At 38.0% G+C, this 18,294-nt stretch overlaps 1 protein-coding gene across 1 annotated transcript; it reads right to left on the reverse strand.

Annotated features, from left to right (window-relative positions):
- Positions 1–8,474: 8,474 nt before the first annotated feature.
- On the reverse strand, positions 8,475–9,008 carry LOC143596723 (uncharacterized). Its single transcript, XM_077075429.1, has one exon. It carries the CDS (start codon positions 9,006–9,008, stop codon positions 8,475–8,477), a length of 534 nt encoding a protein of 177 aa, XP_076931544.1.
- Positions 9,009–18,294: the final 9,286 nt, after the last annotated feature.

Consider the following 18,294-nt stretch of genomic DNA (forward strand, 5'->3'; position numbering starts at 1 on the left):
TACGAGGTAGCTTAGTTATGAAATCCATAGTGATGTGTTCCCATTTACACTCTGGTATCTCTAGAGGCTGCATTTTTCCATAAGGCTTCTGATGTTCGGCTTTGACTTGTAAGCAAGTTAAGCACTTACTGACATAATCTACTACCTCATTCTTCATTCCCGACCACCAATAGTCTCTTTTTAAATCTTGATACATCTTAGTAGCTCCTGGATGGATTGAGTACCTTGACTTATAAGCTTCATTTAAGATTCGACTTCTAAGATCACCATGGCGTGGGATCCACACACGGTCAAACCTAGTCTTAACTCCATGAGTGTTTTCCATCAACTCATCTTGCTGGCCATAAATCCTTTCTTTCTTTACTAACCCTTCATCTACTAACACCTCTGACTGCACCTTGATGATTTCTTCAAAAAAGACTTGAGTTCATGATCAACTGGTATGACTTTACTGTTGCAAGGACTTCCTCATTCTTACGACTTAGCGCATCAGCGACCACGTTAGCTTTACCGGGGTAGTACTTAATGTCGCAGTCATAATCCTTAATCAACTCCAACCATCTTCTCTGCCTCATGTTCAATTCTTTCTGCTCGAAGAAGTACTTTAAACTCTTATGATCTGTATAGATAGTACACTTAGTACCGTACAGATAATGCCTCCATATCTTAAGAGCATGCACTACAGCTGCTAACTCTAAATCATGCATCGGATAAGTACTCTCATGGACTTTCAACTGTCTAGACGCGTAAGCTATCACCTTCCCTCGTTGCATCAACACGCAACCTAGCCCTTGATGCGGGGCATCAGCACAAACAACTAATTCCTCGTCACCATCGGGTAGAGCAAGGATTGGAGCTTGCGTGAGTCTCTTCTTTAATTCCTCAAAGGCTTCTTCTTGAAACTTTCCCCAACTGAATACTACCGACTTTCGGGTCATACCGGTCAACGGTGCGGCTTTCTTGGAGAAACCCTCGATGAATCTTCTATAGTTGCCAGCTAACCCTAAGAAGCTTCGTATATCAGTCGGATTCTGTGGAGTCTTCCAATTCGTTATTGCCTCAATCTTAGCTGGGTCCACGGTAATCCCTTCAGAATTTATCACGTGACCAAGAAATTGCACTTCTCGCAACCAGAACGCGCATTTCATAAACTTAGCATACAACTTCTCTTTCTTCAGAGTTTCCAATACTTCTCTTAGATGCTCGGCATGGTCAGACTCGCTCTTTGAATAAATCAGTATATCGTCGATGAAAACAATAACTGACTTATCCAACATGGGCCGACACACCCTATTCATCATGTCCATAAATGCTGCGGGAGCATTTGTTAGACCGAATGATATTACGAGGAACTCGTAGTGTCCATACCACGTTCGAAACGATGTTTTAGGGATGTCTGCCTCTTTCACTTTTAGCTGATGGTAACCGGATCTGAGATCTATCCGTGAGAACCAACTTGTACCTTGCAGTTGGTCAAACAGATCGTCAATCCTTGGCAAAGGATATCTATTCTTTACCGTAAGCTTGTTCAGCTCGCGATAATCTATGCACATTCTCATGCTTTCGTCCTTCTTCTTCACGAATAACACTGGTGCGCCCCACGGGGAAACACTTGGTCTAATAAAACCCTTATCGAGGAGTTCTTACAGTTGGGACATTAATTCTTTCATCTCGGATGGCGCTAGACGGTAAGGCGCTTTCGCGACAGGCTGGGCTCCTGGTACTAAATCTATTTGGAATTCTATCTCTCGCTCCGGTGGCAACCCCGGAAGATCCTCAGGGAATACTTCTGGGTAGTCGCACACAATAGGAACATCTTTCATTTCTTTCGACTCGGCCGTAGCGTTTACGACATACGCCAGGTAGGCACCACACCCTCGCCTTAACAATCATTCGGCTTTTATCATCGAAATGACATTAAGCCCATAACTTTCCTTATCACCATAAACCGTCACCGCACTACCATCCAAGGACTTTAACCTTATTATCCTACTCTTACACACTATCTGAGCTTCATACTCAGACAACCAATCCATTCCCAAAACCGCATCGAACCATCATAAGGTCATTACAAACAAGGTAGCAGGGAACTCATGTCCCTCTAATTCTATCTTACAATTTTTAACCACTTTCATTATTTTAATCGAAGTGTCACTAGAGGTTTCTACTATAAAGGTTTCGAACACTCGACAACATTTCATTTTAGCTAATTTACTAAACGGCGTGGCTACGAAACTTTTGTTCGCACTCGAATCAAACAATACTGAAGCGGAAATACCGTTTACTAGAAACGTACCTGTGACGACATCGGGAATCTGCTTGGCTTGCTCTTGGGTCAACATGTAGGCCCTAGTCCTCGGCCTTGCTTGGTCAGCATCTTTCTTCCCACTACCTCCAGCCTCACCATCGGTGCACTCTCTCGCCATGTGGCCTGTCTTGCCACATTTGTAACATGCTGGCTTCGCACTGCACTCATTGGCATAATGCCCTACCTTCCCACACTTATAACACACATCCGGCATTCTCCACCGCGAGTCTTTCCACATTTGCTACAAACCTCAGAACTCCTACTCCACTTACACTCACCACCATGCATCTTTCCGCAGGTCTTACACAATCTCTTCTCCCACACTTTCTGCTTCTTATCTTTGGAGTTCCATAACTGAGTACCGGGTCGCTTAACAGGAGCAACCCACTTCTTATCTTTCTTCTCTTCTCCTTCTACTACAATATCATCCGCAGCCAGGTCTGCATAAACCATCTCTGCTAGTTCGACAGCAGAGTCGAAAATAGCAGGTTTACTCGTCCTGACTAGCATGCGGACTTTTTGTGGCAATCCCCTCACATAACACTTGATTCTCTTGGCCTCAGTGTTAACCATATCGGGTACCAACCTAGACATTCGATTGAACTCGGTGGTGTACTCACGATGTGTCATTGTCCCAACTTTCAAGTTCAGGAACTTCATCTCCGCCCTCTCAACCTCGGCGTCAGCACAGAACTTCTTCATCACTAACTCATTCAGATCCTCCCACTTCATCGCTTTGATCTCTTCACGGGTCTTCCTCTGCTCCACACTCTCCCACCAATACATAGCCTCATCCTCGAATGATTGAGTAGCATAACCTATCGCTTGGTCGGGACGGCACTCGCTAATGCGGATAATTTTATCCATGGCGGTTATCCATTTAAGAGTAGCGATTGCGTCTCCTAAACCAGTCAGCTTAGGCGGGTCACAACCTTTGAAGGACTTACAGTTGCAACCGCCTCGGCCCCTCTTCCTATCATCAACTTTCACATACCTTACCTCACTTGAATCACCCTTTTCCCTCTCATCATCTTTCCTACCATCACCACCTGCCCCTTCGGTAGTTCTTTCACGGCTTCCAGCAGACCCTCCAGGAGTTATATTCTTCACAGCAGTAGCTACGGCTTGAACAATAGCTGCTTGAATCACGGGATCCAGTTGGACTCCTTCGTTGTTCTCCGGGTTTCTTCCAACTGCGCTTCCTTCAGCTTCGGTGTCGGAAGCTGTTTCTACCGAAGGTCGTTGGGCACGACGAGGCCTGCCGCGTCTTCGACCTCCCGCTTCCACATTTCCTCCTGTTCCAGCCATCGTATTCTAAAAGGGAAAACACAAACATCATCACTCAAGGAACTATTTAGTACAAGGATAGTAAGGCTAACAGGTAATAACAGTGGCCAATTGTGATTAGCTGATCACGTTACTTTCCATGTCCTATACACTTCCCCTTATGAGTCTATTTGTGCTGGTTCTATTCTAAACAGTTAATCAATCAAATAATCCTATCCCTAACATTCACATATCCTTTCTTTAGCAATCAAGCTAACATTAACATACATATTTATCCATACACTTTACCGTTACTGTGTTTGCTTGAGTGACACATGGCATTCTTGAACTGGCATCTTCTTTCTTTCTTACTTTAATCCCATTCTCTGTTCGAGTCTAAGCATATAGGATGCTTAAATCTCTCGAACTTTGCTCTGATACCAACTTGTAAGGCCCCGTTACCGGTAGCCCTACTTTCGTGTTGGATTTACTCATAAACGCAGTTCTAAATATCATAGTTAATTAAAACATTCGCGGAACATTAAAAACATTCAAACCATTAAATTCCATAACCATAATTCTTGTCTTATCGAGCATTCATAGTCATTTAAAAACAAAACATAGTCTTTTAAAATAAAACATCATAGCAAAATCTTCAGATGCCAGCTTCGTCCAACTCTGTCATGTGTCCTCCTCAAGCTACCTGCCTCATTCTACTCACCTGCGTGCATACTAAAAGTCAGCTACGCTGAGTGAGTTCTAGTTAATCACATAATCATACAATACCTTCTTACATTTCATACTTAACCTCTTAAATTTCTTTCATACAACCATAAGTGCATATACTTTCATTCTTACCTTCATTCTTTCTTTACATACATAATCATACGTTTTAAAGAGCCTTTCGCCCTATAACCTCACAGATATTATAAGGGTCTGGTCCCTAACATCACAGATATTATAAGGGCCTGGTCCCTAACATCACAGATATTATTAGGTTCTGGTCCCTAACATCACAGATATTATTAGGGTCTGGTCCCTAATAATGTCGTTGGGTGTGATGAGGATAAAAACAAATATTTCAAAAAGGAATATAAAAGAAAATACAAAACTAAAAGAAGGTTTTGGATACCCAAGAAAAGAAAATTCATCCCTGGAAAATACTTTTCAAAAGAAAAACCTAAGGTTTGTCTCCAAGGAAAAAAGAAATGTCGTTGCTGGATCTGCGCGGAAGAAGGGCATTATTCCAACGAATGTCCTAATAGACAAAAGTTTCCGGAAAAGGTAAAACTCATTTCTGAATCAGAAATTGAAGGTTATTATCCTTCCGAAAATATTTTTGATGACTATATGCAGGTATATTCATTTGAAATAACGTATGATTCATCTTCAGACAGTAGCAACAGCTCCAATGTTTGAAGGATTGGCTCTAAAGTAATTAGATCTATTAAAAGTTTTATTTTATTTCATCTCTTAAATGTACTACATATCCTAAATTTTTGTATACTCTCATTTTTTTAAATAGCACTTTCTTGCTTGTTAAATTAGGGAAGAACCCAACCAACTTGTTCCCATAAAAGAAGTTATGGGTAATTTGAGAGTAACTTGGTCTTAGTGAGATATATAGTACAATTGGGATTTTCTGGTCTCTGGGTAATTTGAGAGTAACTTGGTCTTAGTGAGACCTCTTCAGTTTTTGGCAAACTGTCAGCCATCAACGGATTTGATTTGTCTTAACCAGAGCCGTTTGCTTCTGGACTAGATGAAGATCTTAGTTCTTCATTAACTTTTCTTTTGCTTTTTTCCAAAGCAACAGGAGTAAACAGACTTGTCTTTTCTTTACCATTTGCCGTTTGTAAGGGAATAGATTCAGATTGTCTCCTTTCGGATTCCTGCTCTGAATTAGCAGTTGTTTATAGACTTTCGTCATAGAGTGCTATTTTTTCTTGAATAGACTTTAATTCTATAAGAAGAATTTTTTCTTTGAGGCGTAATGCCTTGAGTTCTTCCATGAGATTTTTCTTTTTATGGAAAAGAATTGTTTATACCAATTTGAGGGGTTTTTAGCTCCTTAAATAGGTGAAAAAAGGTGTGAATAGTTTTCACGTTTATTGAAAGTCTCATGTCAGGCAGTCAGCCATCACGTTCTTGGTTTCCTCGAGATGCTCAATGTCGAAAGAATATCTAGAAAACTACATTTGCCATCTGACTAGACGGCCTTGCTTATTATCTCCAGAAATTTTTGTTTTAAGGAAATAAGTGAAGTTTTTATTATCTGTCCTTACCAGGAATATTACTGGGGTTAGATAGATAGAAAATTTTGAAATAGTGTTTTTTACTGCTAGTAATTCTTTTTCATTACTATGGTAATTTTGTTCCGCTTGTTTAAAGCTTCCCAAAGTGTATTTACATATTTCTTCTCTTTCGACAGTTTTAGCCTTCAACACACCTCCCCAATAATCTTGAGAAGCATCTGTTTTTATGATTAAAAAATCATTTTCTTTTTGTAGATAAATTTTTGGAAAACTGATTAAGTTTTTCTTTATCTTTTTAATATAACCTGTATCGGATTGTTTCCATTCCCATACATAATCTTTTTTTAATTTTACCTGCAGTGGTTTTCTAAGCTCTGCAAGTTTAGGAATATAACTTTCAGCATAAGTTAAAATTCCCAAAAATCGTTGAAGATGTTTTTTTTCTTCTAAAACATCTGGAAACTTGTGTAAATTTTCTAAGATATGTTTTTGCGGACAATGAGTCCCTTGGTCTATTTCAAGACCTAAAAAATTTACTTTTGTTTTGAAAATATTAGCTTTCTTTTTTGATAAGATAATTCCATATTTTTCTATAGTCTTTAAGACTGATAAAACATGAAAATAGTGCTTATCTTCTGAGTTAGAGAAAACTATGATATCGTCGACGTAGACGGTACAATAATTTTCTAAACCTCTTAAAGCATTTTGCATATGTCTTTGAAATATGCTTGGTGCTTTTTTTAGTCCAAAAGGAACTACCTTCCATTGGTAATGACCATCAGGACATGTAAATGTTGTCAACAACTGAGACTCTTCATCTAACAGTACCTGCCAGAAACCGCTTTTACAATCGAAAGTAGAAAAATAATTTTTTCCCCTTAAGAGTGTTATTAATTCCTGCATGCAAGGCAGATTATGGCTATCGCCTTTGGTAGCTGCATTAATTGCTTTATAGTTAACTACCATTCTCTTTTTTCCTCTTCTTCTTTCAGCCTCATTTTCCACTAAAAATGCTGGAGACATGTGAGGTGATTTACTTGGGACAATAAGTTTAAGTCGAGTAACTCTTTTATCTGTCTGCTAAATTCTTTTCTGTCCTGTGGGTTGTACTTCATAGGTTTTACTCTGATTACAGTCTTAGGATCAATAAGTTCTATTGATGCTTTCATCCATTTCTTGGATTTTTCCGGATCAATAGGATTTTCTGAGCATACTTTTTCAAGTAATTCTTCTATTTTTTGGTATTTCTGTATTTCAAGAAAATATCTTTCGAGGAAATATGTCTCCTCTGGTTTTATAACTTCTTTACTTATATTAGAACCTGGGATTTGTTTTGTTTTTGAATCATTTTTCATTGATTCTAGAAATCCTGGTTTTCCAACTTGAAAAGCTTTTGTTATCTTTTTTATCAAAATCATTTTCTGATTAAGGTGAAAAGATATTCCATCTAACCATTGGGTGAAAGGCCCATATAGTTGACAGAAATTATTTCCAAGGAGTAAATCTATTCCTGTTTCCTGTTGATAAATTGTAGGAATGGGGAATGGTTCTCCTGAGAAATACACTATGAGGTTTCTACAAACCTTATTTATTTTAATTGTATCTTGATTTGCAATTGTTACGCTGATGTCTTTGGGAGTATTTTCCCATAGCTCTTCAGGTATAACATGTTTGCTTGCTATACAAAGACTTGCCCCTGTATCTACATAACAGTGTAGAGTTATTATTTTATATCCTTTTAGGAAAATTTTTCCTTTGATATAAATGGAATTTGGATTAGTTACATTTGAATAAACTAATTCATTTTACTTTTGAAGATTTTTGCAAAAAGGTATATAGTTTGGGTCTTCATCTTCATCCCCCCATTTAAAAGTTTTTATTTTATTCATCTCGGACTATTCTCTGAAAATGAATCATACTTTATATTTCTTTTTGAAATATTTTTTGTTTTTCTCCTTATCAAAAGATAATTGAGGTGTTCAATAATTTTATTGCAACAACTTTTGTTAAATTTTTGTAACTGTTTTTGCTTGTAATAAATAGCAATTTCTTCTTTAACAATTCTTGTAGCAAAACCAAGAGACTGCTTTGTTAAGTCGTTCTTTTATTTATTCCATCGTTCTTTGGCTTTCTCGCCAACAATAGGAATTTTCATTAGGTAATCTTCTATCCAAGAATGATATTCACCTATGCTTAGCTTATATAAGTTTTGTTAAAAAAGATAAGTAAAATCATCTAAAATACATATATCACAAAGTTGTGATCGGGTTAATGTTTGTCTTGCCTTTTCAAGCAATTTTTGGTTCTCATGATCTTTATTTGTAAGAAAATCAAGACCTAAGAACATCATATATATATGGCATTGATAATTTGATCAAAGAGATCATCCCCGTGTAAATCTTCATTCCAAGTTGTTCCTTTAATAAAATCTTGGACTATTCCTGCGGACTTATGTTCTCTTAGTAACAATAAGGCCTTGGTATTGGAAAATTCTTCTGGATTAGACTGGATAATCAGACTAATTTCAGTATTCCATTTTTCGATTGTTTCTTTTCTTTGATTAAAGTCAAAGATACAATCAATTTTTATGGTACCTACTTCTTTATTTAGAAGCTCTAAATTTTTAAGGATTGGCTGCGATGATTTCATTTCACAGCTATTTCCTTAAGAATTTCACCATATCTGTCAACCTTTTCAGACATAGATCTTATTAATTGTGATTCAGTAAAACCGGATTCTCCTATTCTCAAAGGGTTTCCAGTAAAACTGTGTCTAGATCGGGACACTAGAGGTTGTTTATTACGAGCAAAATTAATTGCCCAATCTTCTTGTAATTGTGAAGGTTCAGAAAATTTACTTCCTTCGATAGTTCCAATTTCTGAGAATATATCTTCGATGGTTATACTCTCTTTCTCTTTATACTCAATAGAATGAGTACTATTTGTTAAGGCATACGGAATTAAATAATTAATCGTAAATACTTTATTACCCGGTTCCATAACGTCGGTTCTTTCACACTGATGTATGAAATTTAATGTTTTATCAAAATCTTTTGAATCTCGATGCAAGGCAAATTTAGGATATATAGTAAACATAAATTTTCCATATGCTAAATTTCCTTTTACTGCTCCTAAAAGAGCATATTGTCTGTTAACAATTCTATTGTCAACTAGAGCCATTTTTATAGAAAAATTAATTCTATCTCTAAATTGTGTTTTTAGAAATATTTTTACAGCTCCTATATGCACCATGTTCATGGTTCTTCTTAACTCAGGTTTCATAGTCAAAAGTCTTTTTGCTATTTCTCCTTTAGTTAGAAGAGGTAGATATACTTCTCCGGAAGTATCTTTTACATATACTGAAAGTTCTTTAGTATTGAAGCAGTAGAAAATCTTATTTTTTCTAGAGAAAGCCCTTGAGACTAAATTCTGTAAGTGATTAGGTTGATTGAAAATCGTTTTTGTGTCAAGCTTGAATTTAAGCTTGTTAATTAGATGGAGTTAATTATGGACCAAAAAGGAAAGATGGGCCTTAGGTCCATGGGCTTAAGGGAGTATAAATACCCCTTAAACCCTAATCCTTTCCATTATCATACATCTCTACACCATAGCCTCCACCATCAAAACACACACTTAACTCAATTCCTGTTTTTGAGAAAACCACCCGCAATGACACAAAGATTCCCGGAGATCTAGCCGTCGGATCGGTCCCAAATTTTAACTGAGTATTCATGGTATATAAATGAAGATTTCCACTGATTAGATCTTTGATCAGAGGTCGGGAAGTACGGTTTTTATCAGCAAAACCGTAGCAGCTCAAAATGAGGATTTACGGCCACTGTTTCACTATTCCGGCGACTGTAGAGGAGGTTTTCGGAGAAGGTGAGCTGATGGGTTTGTAAATCGGGACGAGACGGTTCCGTGGCCGCTTGAATCACTCAAATCGGAGTTCGTTTGATATGGTTTTGAGCATCCCGAGTGATTTCAAACAAAATCTCAAAGGTACGTTTTTGTTAAAAAGGTTTACTTTTCATGAACGGATTTACATGAAAATTGGTAGGATGATAGATCGGGTCTATACAAATCGTAAAGTTGCAAACTTGAAGATTAAAATGGACTTAACGAACTCATGGCTATGTATGGCTCGTTTAAATAAACCATAGATTTAGTATTGAACGTTTTTAGCTAAAAGGTCCAAACTTTATATTTTTCCGGGCCGAGTTTTACCCGAAATTGATCATGGGGATGTTCACGGGTTTGGTTAATATCATATCAAGGGGTTACAAGTTAAAACGAAGATGATTATGGGGGTTGAGAAACCCGTAGCTGCTGCTGTAACTTCGCCTTAATTTAAGTTAGCGGGTTGTTAAGTTCGCCTGATATGTAAGTTCGCTTATATATCTAAGTTCGCTTATATATCTAAGTTCGCTTATCAATAAGTTCGTTTACATCTAAGTTTGCTTATCAATAAGTTCGCTTATATCTAAGTTCTCTTATCAATAAGTTAGCTTAATATATAAGTTCGCTCATGTATAAGTTCGGTTAATATATAAGTTTGCTTATGTCTAAGTTCGCTTATGCCTAAGTTCGCTTATATCAAGACTTGGATACATGGCGACTGGTATATGTAGACATATATGTGTACACGCATGATGGTATGCATTGTAAGGACTAAAGAGATAAAATACAATAAAGTTAAAATAAAGGGGAAACCATAAAAATGATAAGTAAATGTAAGCTATTGCTAGGCCACTAGATTAGATCAGACGAGTATTGATACGTGTAACTTTTACAGTCAGCCGAGCTCAGTTAAAGAAGGGATTAACAACTATCGGAGAAAGAAGCAGAGTTCAGGTGAGTTTCTAGCCCCATTTAACTTGTTATGTTTTCGGGGCTGTGTGCATACTCGATGTGAAGTGTGAATACACTTACCTTAAGTGGTAAGTGTATGCTATAGATGTTATACGAGGTAGCTATTATATAATGCTTGTCGGTACATGAACGATCTTCGGATATTGCACGTATCGCCAAGAATAGTGATTGCTAAGTGGTTGTTAGTGTGTATGAATGTTATGATGTGACTTGCTTATTATGTAAATAATATATTGATATGAAGTGTGATGTAGACAAGTAGAGGTAGAGTGTGTTAGAAGTGGCAAGAGTCTAGTAAGAGTGTTAATGGCATGACGATAGCACGTGGTAGGGTAAGCCTATACGTGACTTCGTTATTACAGTGGCAAAGTGGCGAAATGGCATAACGCTATACGTTATCAAAGTGGCAAAGTGGCATAACGTTATACGTTATTAAAGTGGCAAAGTGGCATAACGTCATTCGTTATTAAGTGGCTAAGTGGTAGGGGTAAATAAGAGGTTAAGTGGTAAGGTGAGCAGGTCAGATAGTGGGCTAAGTGTCTTCGGATACATATATGATATATGTAGTGGTTGTATGATAAGTTGCTTGATTAACTAGAACTCACTCAGCGTAGCTGACTTTTAGTATGCACGCAGGTGAGCTGATTATAGAGTTAGCATGAGGACGGCACATGGCATGGATTGAACGGCTGGCATCTGAAGATAGAAGTAAAGATGTTTTAAATATAATGTTTTGTGTTATGGTATCAAAGAAAAGATTTAATGTTTTGTAACGAATGGTTGATGTTTTATATTCCGCGAAAAGTTTTAATTAACTCTGATTTGTAAGAACTATGTTTATGAGTAAATCCGACGCTAAAGTAGGGCTACCGGTAACGGGGCTTTACAGCAATTTATAAATGTTTGTAAACCATTTTTTGAAAATTGGTTTTATATTCAACATGTTTTGTTTATGGAATTCTTTATCTATGAAAGACATAAAAAGTGTAGGTCCCCCCGGGGACGTCGCCGATCGATACGAGATCCGCACGAGGTCTAGGAGTGCGTAATCCTCCTAGACTCGTTTATTGGTGTAAAGATAAAGAACACAAACACGTACACGAACAAATACACGAACAAATACAAGAACGGGATAAACAAATCTGCAGATTCTTATATAATAATCAAAACGAATTACATACCAAACTCGTAAACAAATGACGGCCGACCCGAGGTGAGCTCTACCTCGGGTCGTCCCACACGACTCTCACTCTCGGTCTCTCTTTAGACAAATAAACTGTAACACACAATACTCTAATTTTTGGATTCAAAACCTAAACAAGACACACATATATAGACAAAACATCTTCTCGGGCTTGGGCTTGGGCCAGTTCGCCGTTGGCGAAGTTGTTCTAACTTCCCCTAAGGCGAAGTTGTGCTAACTTCGCCTGTGGCGTTCCGCTGGTCTGAATTGCATAGCGACGGTCACAAAATGCACCAACAGTCTCCCCTTTGACCGTTGCTCTGAATTCTAACAAACACAAAAGATCATCTGTTACAAAACATGCACCAACAGACTCCCTCTTAACTGATGATCTTCTGTTTGCTCATCAACCAGCCGTGTCTGAAACTGTCCTATAGCTTCACAAATCTACCAGTCACCCAGCGTCTTCCATATCAGATCTCCCCTTCAGTGTAAGCTTCTCCGACTATAACGATTGAGGTCTTTGAAATGCATGAATCCTCGTGCCAATAGATCATCTCAACCAATCACGTGAGTCCATCTGACTTCACCAACACGTGAAGTTGGGCTTCCTCCACAACTTCACCAACTCGTCGGCATACGATAAGGTTTAATCTTCAACTACTCAACATCAAGTGATCAATTTCATCACAAAACCACCTTGACAGAATCTAACACATGACCATTAATTAATCCGAAGCATCTTCAATCACCAGGGATAACGATCAAGAACATAAACACTTTAGTTCCCGATTAAATCCAACTTGTTCCAGAATTTTCACTCTAATAAATAAGCATCACGTTTCAGGATCCAATTCTCGAACGCTTTGAAAGTAACATAAATAATATGCTCTGACCGCAATCCAGTAATGACAAAAACCTTCAGTTCAATTTGACTTTCTTCATTTGGTCACCTCGAACAACAACAATTTCATTGCCCACAAACACCCAAATATGTGTCAATATCCAGTTTCAATCAATATCCCATTCACAAACTCAACTTCATATCCAGAGTTGACACGTATTTGTTCACACGTAAGACCCAGAGATAACAAGTTTCACTCGTTGACGGAACAACATCTCCGGTCTCACAATAATCGTGTACACCTGGCCATACAGACGAAAACACCAAAATACTTTTTTTTTCTCGTTAATTTCGCCTAAAGTTAACTTCGTCTGTCCATAACTTCGCCTGGCTATAACTTCGCCGAGAAGTCAACTTCGCCTAAAGTCAACTTCGCCTAAAGTCAACTTCGCCTGTTCATAACTTCGCCAGACCTTATATCTTCGCTGAAACCCTACGAACAGTGACGGAAACTTCGCCTGATGAACAATAACTTCGCCTACGGCGCTGTTCGGCCAAAAACGCACAGAAACGTGCCAGAAACACCAAAACGCAGATCTCGAACCATAGCATAAGAGCCTAAGGCTCTGATACCACTTGTAGGTCCCCCCGGGGACGTCGCCGATCGATACGAGATCCGCACGAGGTCTAGGAGTGCGGAATCCTCCTAGACTCGTTTATTGGTGTAAAGATAAAGAACACAAACACGTACACGAACAAATACAAGAACGGGATAAACAAATCTGCAGATTCTTATATAATAATCAAAACGAATTACATACCAAACTCGTAAACAAATGACGGCCGACCCGAGGTGAGCTCTACCTCGGGTCGTCCCACACGACTCTCACTCTCGGTCTCTCTTTAGACAAATAAACTGTAACACACAATACTCTAATTTTTGGATTCAAAACCTAAACAAGACACACATATATATACACAAAACATCTTCTCGGGCTTGGGCTTGGGCTTGGGCTTGGGCCAGTAGGCGAAGTTGTTCTAACTTCGCCTAAGGCGAAGTTGTGCTAACTTCGCCTGTGGCGTTCCGCTGGTCTGAATTGCATAGCGACGGTCACAAAATGCACCAACAGTCTCCCCTTTGACCGTTGCTCTCAATTCTAACAAACACAAAAGATCATCTGTTACAAAACATGCACCAACAAAAAGTCTTCAAATGCATGAAAGTTATCTGACAACTCGTTTATTGATATTGTCTTTGTAAGAGACATGACCTAATTTTTTAATTGAAAAGTTGTTCAACAACTCTTAACAATTCTTTGTTTATTAATTTTTGTAAGACATGTGTATATGTCTTTAGATTCATGAAAGACATGAAGTCTTTATTTATTTTCTTAGGTTTATTAGGTTCCCAATGAGAAATCATTTAGTTTCGATAAAGATTAATCGAGATTTGATTTGAGAAATCAAATTTTTGTAAAAATGCTTAAGGGGAGATTATAATAAATACTTTTGAAGTAAATTAACAGTCATAAAATAAATCATAACTCTTCTTCTTATCCACCAAAGAGAATCTTTTAAATTTTTCAAGTGACCAACCCAACCAATTTGTTCCCTAAGGCCTCCTGCTTCAACGGTACTCTTATGGCGCCAGGGCTCCAGGTTTTGCAAAATTCTTAAAGATAAACTTGATGGATAATAAGAACTGATATATTTATTTCACAACTGTTCTTCCCGAGGGAGAACTTCTTAGTACTTACATAATACTCTCCTTTAGCAAGGAGATTACTCACTATTACACATGATTACAAGTAGAGAAAAGAAAGATAGGTAAGAGTGCGACTAAGAATGAGATACATAATTAGATGCCTAAACTAAAGAATCGTTCTCCTTTATATAGGAGGAGAAGATTTATACAATGGACAAAAATGCCCTTCTTAATTCGTCATGCATGACGTTTTTAATCGACATTTCCATGTGTTGGGTCCAGTTCCCTGGTGTCTTCATCCGAGTAATAGCTGTAAAGTTGAGAGATATTATCTTCTTTTGTACTGTCTGGACAGTATTCGCAATTATGATTTTCATAAGTGCGCTGAAGCTCTTGACATAGTCTTTCTTTTGTGACTGGCCCTGCTTCTACTTTATTAAAGATGATTCTTTGCTCCATCTTTTCTAAATCTTCTTTCTCGTGCTTTCGTAGTGGAAGACTACTAAAGCGGGTAATTACACAGTGGTGACTATAATAGTTTACTTTATTAAAGCTTCCAGCTTTTATTTTTTGCAATTTTCAAGTATTTTTAGAAAACTCTTGACCCTTATTTCAACCCAATAGCTTGGATCTTCATATTTTTCTTCCATGACTTTGGAAGGATTTACGGTTCTAGTTTTAGCAAGACCGATTTCCAGATGATGGTAACTTTGGAAAGTCTTTCCTTGATGCCAATCTGGGAGTGTAGAGGTACACTTGATGAAGATGTTAGCATCTTTTGCTGCTGCAATCTTTTTTCGAAAGTTTTTGATAGCTTTCTTCATTCCTTCGGCCATTAAATTAATTTCTTGTAAATTACAGGAAGGGTAAATATACTTAGCTAACCCAGCAGAGAATGCTGAGGAGATAAGTTATGGGCTTGCGCCTGGACAAAAGACAATTAAACTTTTAGTAGCTTTATCTTCTGTGTAAATGTGCTTGGTTTCAAAGTCATCTTGACTTAAGGACCGCGCTTTAGACCATAATAATCTAAATTCATCAAGAGATACAATCTCCGAGGATTCTTCCTCTTCTTTTTTCTCAGAAAATTTTGTTTTTGAGAGAAATGGTGAAGCTTTTCTGAACTCAACGGTTCTTTCTTTTTTTCCTGGTTTTAAAGGTTCAGGAAAAATTGTTACCTTCAAAGGTATTTCCCTCTTTCCAAAATTTGCTGAATAGCGGGTGACTTCTTGTTGGGCTTGTGCTAACGTCCCAAATTTTTGAATGGATGGCTGCTGACCAGTCTTTGTATATCCCTCTATGCTCACCGTCAAAAATGACATAAAACCTTGTTTTGGGATTTTCTGGTCTCTGGGTAATTTGAGAGTAACTTGGTCTTAGTGAGACCTCTTCAGTATTTGGCAAACTGTCAGCCATCAACGGATTTGATTTGTCTTTACCAGAGCCGTTTGCTTCTGGACTAGATGAAGATCTTAGTTTTTCATTAACTTTTCTTTTGCTTTTTTCCAAAGCAACAGGAGTAAACGGACTTGTTTTTTCTTTACCCTTTGCCGTTTGAAAGAGAATAGATTCAGATTGTCTCCTTTCGGATTCCTGCTCTGAAATAGCAGTTGTTACTAGACTTTCGTCATAGAGTGCTATTTTTTCTTGAATAGACTTTAATTCTATAAGAAGAATTTTTTCTTTGAGGCGTAATGCCTTAAGTTCTTCCATGAGATTTTTCTTTTTATGGAAAAGAATTGTTTATACCAATTTGAGGGGTTTTTAGCTCCTTAAATAGGTGAAAAAAGGTGTGAATAGTTTTCACGTTTATTGAAAGTCTCGTGTCAGGCAGTCAGCCAGCAAGTTCTTAGTTCCCTCGAGATGCTCAATGTAGAAAGAATATCTAGAAAACCTCCCAAAAATTTTGTTATAAAATTTTTATTTTCTGGGATTTTTGTCTTCTACCCCCCTTTTAAAAGTTTTATTTTTATTCATCTTTTAAATGTTTGAGCTGTTGCTACTGTCTGAAGACGAATCATTCGTTATTTCAAATGAATATACCTGCATATAGTCATCAAAAATATTTTCGGAAGGATAATAACCTTCAATTTCTGCTTCAGAAATGAGTTTTACCTTTTCCGGAAACTTTTGTCTATTAGGACATTCGTTGGCGTAAAGCCCTTCTTCCACGCAGATCCAGTAACGACATTTCTTTTTTCCTTGGTGACAAACCTTAGGTTTTTCTTTTGAAAAGTATTTTTTAGTGTTAGGACATGAAATGTCATATATATGTCCCCAGTTCTATCAGGGTAGGTCGGCGTGAGACTAAAGATAGTGAAACCTAGTTAACGTATTGTAAATGTCAAACGAAAACTGGTTCGATCGAACAAAAGGTTGATTCGATCGAACCAGGCTCATTCGATCGAACAAAGCTTCACTCGATCGAATGAGAGACTCATCCGATCGAATGAGTCTTCGATATATAAACGTTACTTAGGGATTTTCAGAAAAGAGCACACATAACACACATACACAGCCGACCTGTTCCCCGGAAATCCTCTCTGCCCGTCAACCCCTTCGGTCCTTTCCTCCGCACCTGGTCGTCATATCATCCTAGGAATTGCTACCGTTTGTGTCGTTGATTACCACCGAGTCGCCGTGTTAGTAGGATTCCGCACTCTAACACGTTGCCCCCGAGAATCGTTGGGAAACCGTCTCCCGATCGGTCCTAACAAAGTGGCATCAGAGCCTTTGGTTCTTGATTCTCGGTAGATTCGTGGTAAAAATTGCGTTTTTAGAGTCAAATTCGTTATTTTTACGTAAAATTTCCGGTAAAATCTTGGTTTTTGGTCTTGTGTTCATCGGTTTTGTGTCAAAAACAGTTAATATTGTCATATTTTGGTTTTTGATCAAAGGATTTCGTGTTAAAATTCGGGTTTTCGTCAAGAACGTTCTTCGCGTTCTTCGTGTTCTTCGAGTTTTTGGTTGTTTTGATCCGTTTTTGGGTTGGAATTAAGTTGTGTTTATGTTATAAGTTTAAAAATAGTCATAAAGTGGTCCTCGATCGTCAAGATTTCTTGTTTTTGTTTCAAAATCCGAATTTTCGTCAAAATCTTCTAATTTTGGAAAATCCAGATTTCTCGATCGAATCAGTCTATTTTTGGAACCCATTCGATCGAATAGCCCTCCTATTCGATCGAACAAGTTTAAACGTTGACCGAACCAGCTTTTCCCGCCTCAACATACGCTCCCTTCGTTCGATCGAATAAGTCCCAATCATTCGATCGAACCAGTACCCAACCGATCGACTTAGTCACCCATTTGATCAACCCATTCGATCAGTGTCAAATTCGATTGTCATAACCCATCCGATCGACTAAGTCACCATCAGAACCGAACCAAGACCCCATTCGATCGAACTAGTTCCCAATCGATCGAACAAGATACACAACCCGTTTCGTTCGAACCAGATACTTATCCGACCGAACCTAACACCCTATTCGATCGAAAAAGTTCCCATTCGATCGAATCAGCCTCATAACACCAGAACCTTAACCCAAACAGACATTCGATCGAGTCAGCTCACACCCGATCGAATAGACCACTCATCCGATCGAATACAACACATTCGATCAGCAGACTGTTTTTTCAACACTTAGCAAATTTTAAGTGTTTTTCAGTCTTCTCGGTGTTAAGCAAACATGTCTTCAAGTACAAGCTCAACCAAGAGGATCCAGTCAATCCTCGAAAGTGACTCGGAATCGGGAAGCTATAACAAGCCTCCTAAGCTAATGGCGTTAAACGAGTTCAACACTTGGAAGACTAGATTTCAGATTCACATAACCGGTGTGAATCCTGGATTATGGGAAGCTGTTCAAAC

The sequence above is a fragment of the Bidens hawaiensis genome, unplaced genomic scaffold, assembly GCF_021521415.1.
Source record: "Bidens hawaiensis isolate Kalapana, Puna unplaced genomic scaffold, B.hawaiensis_p1.1 tig00001721_1, whole genome shotgun sequence".
Classification (NCBI taxonomy): domain Eukaryota; kingdom Viridiplantae; phylum Streptophyta; class Magnoliopsida; order Asterales; family Asteraceae; genus Bidens; species Bidens hawaiensis.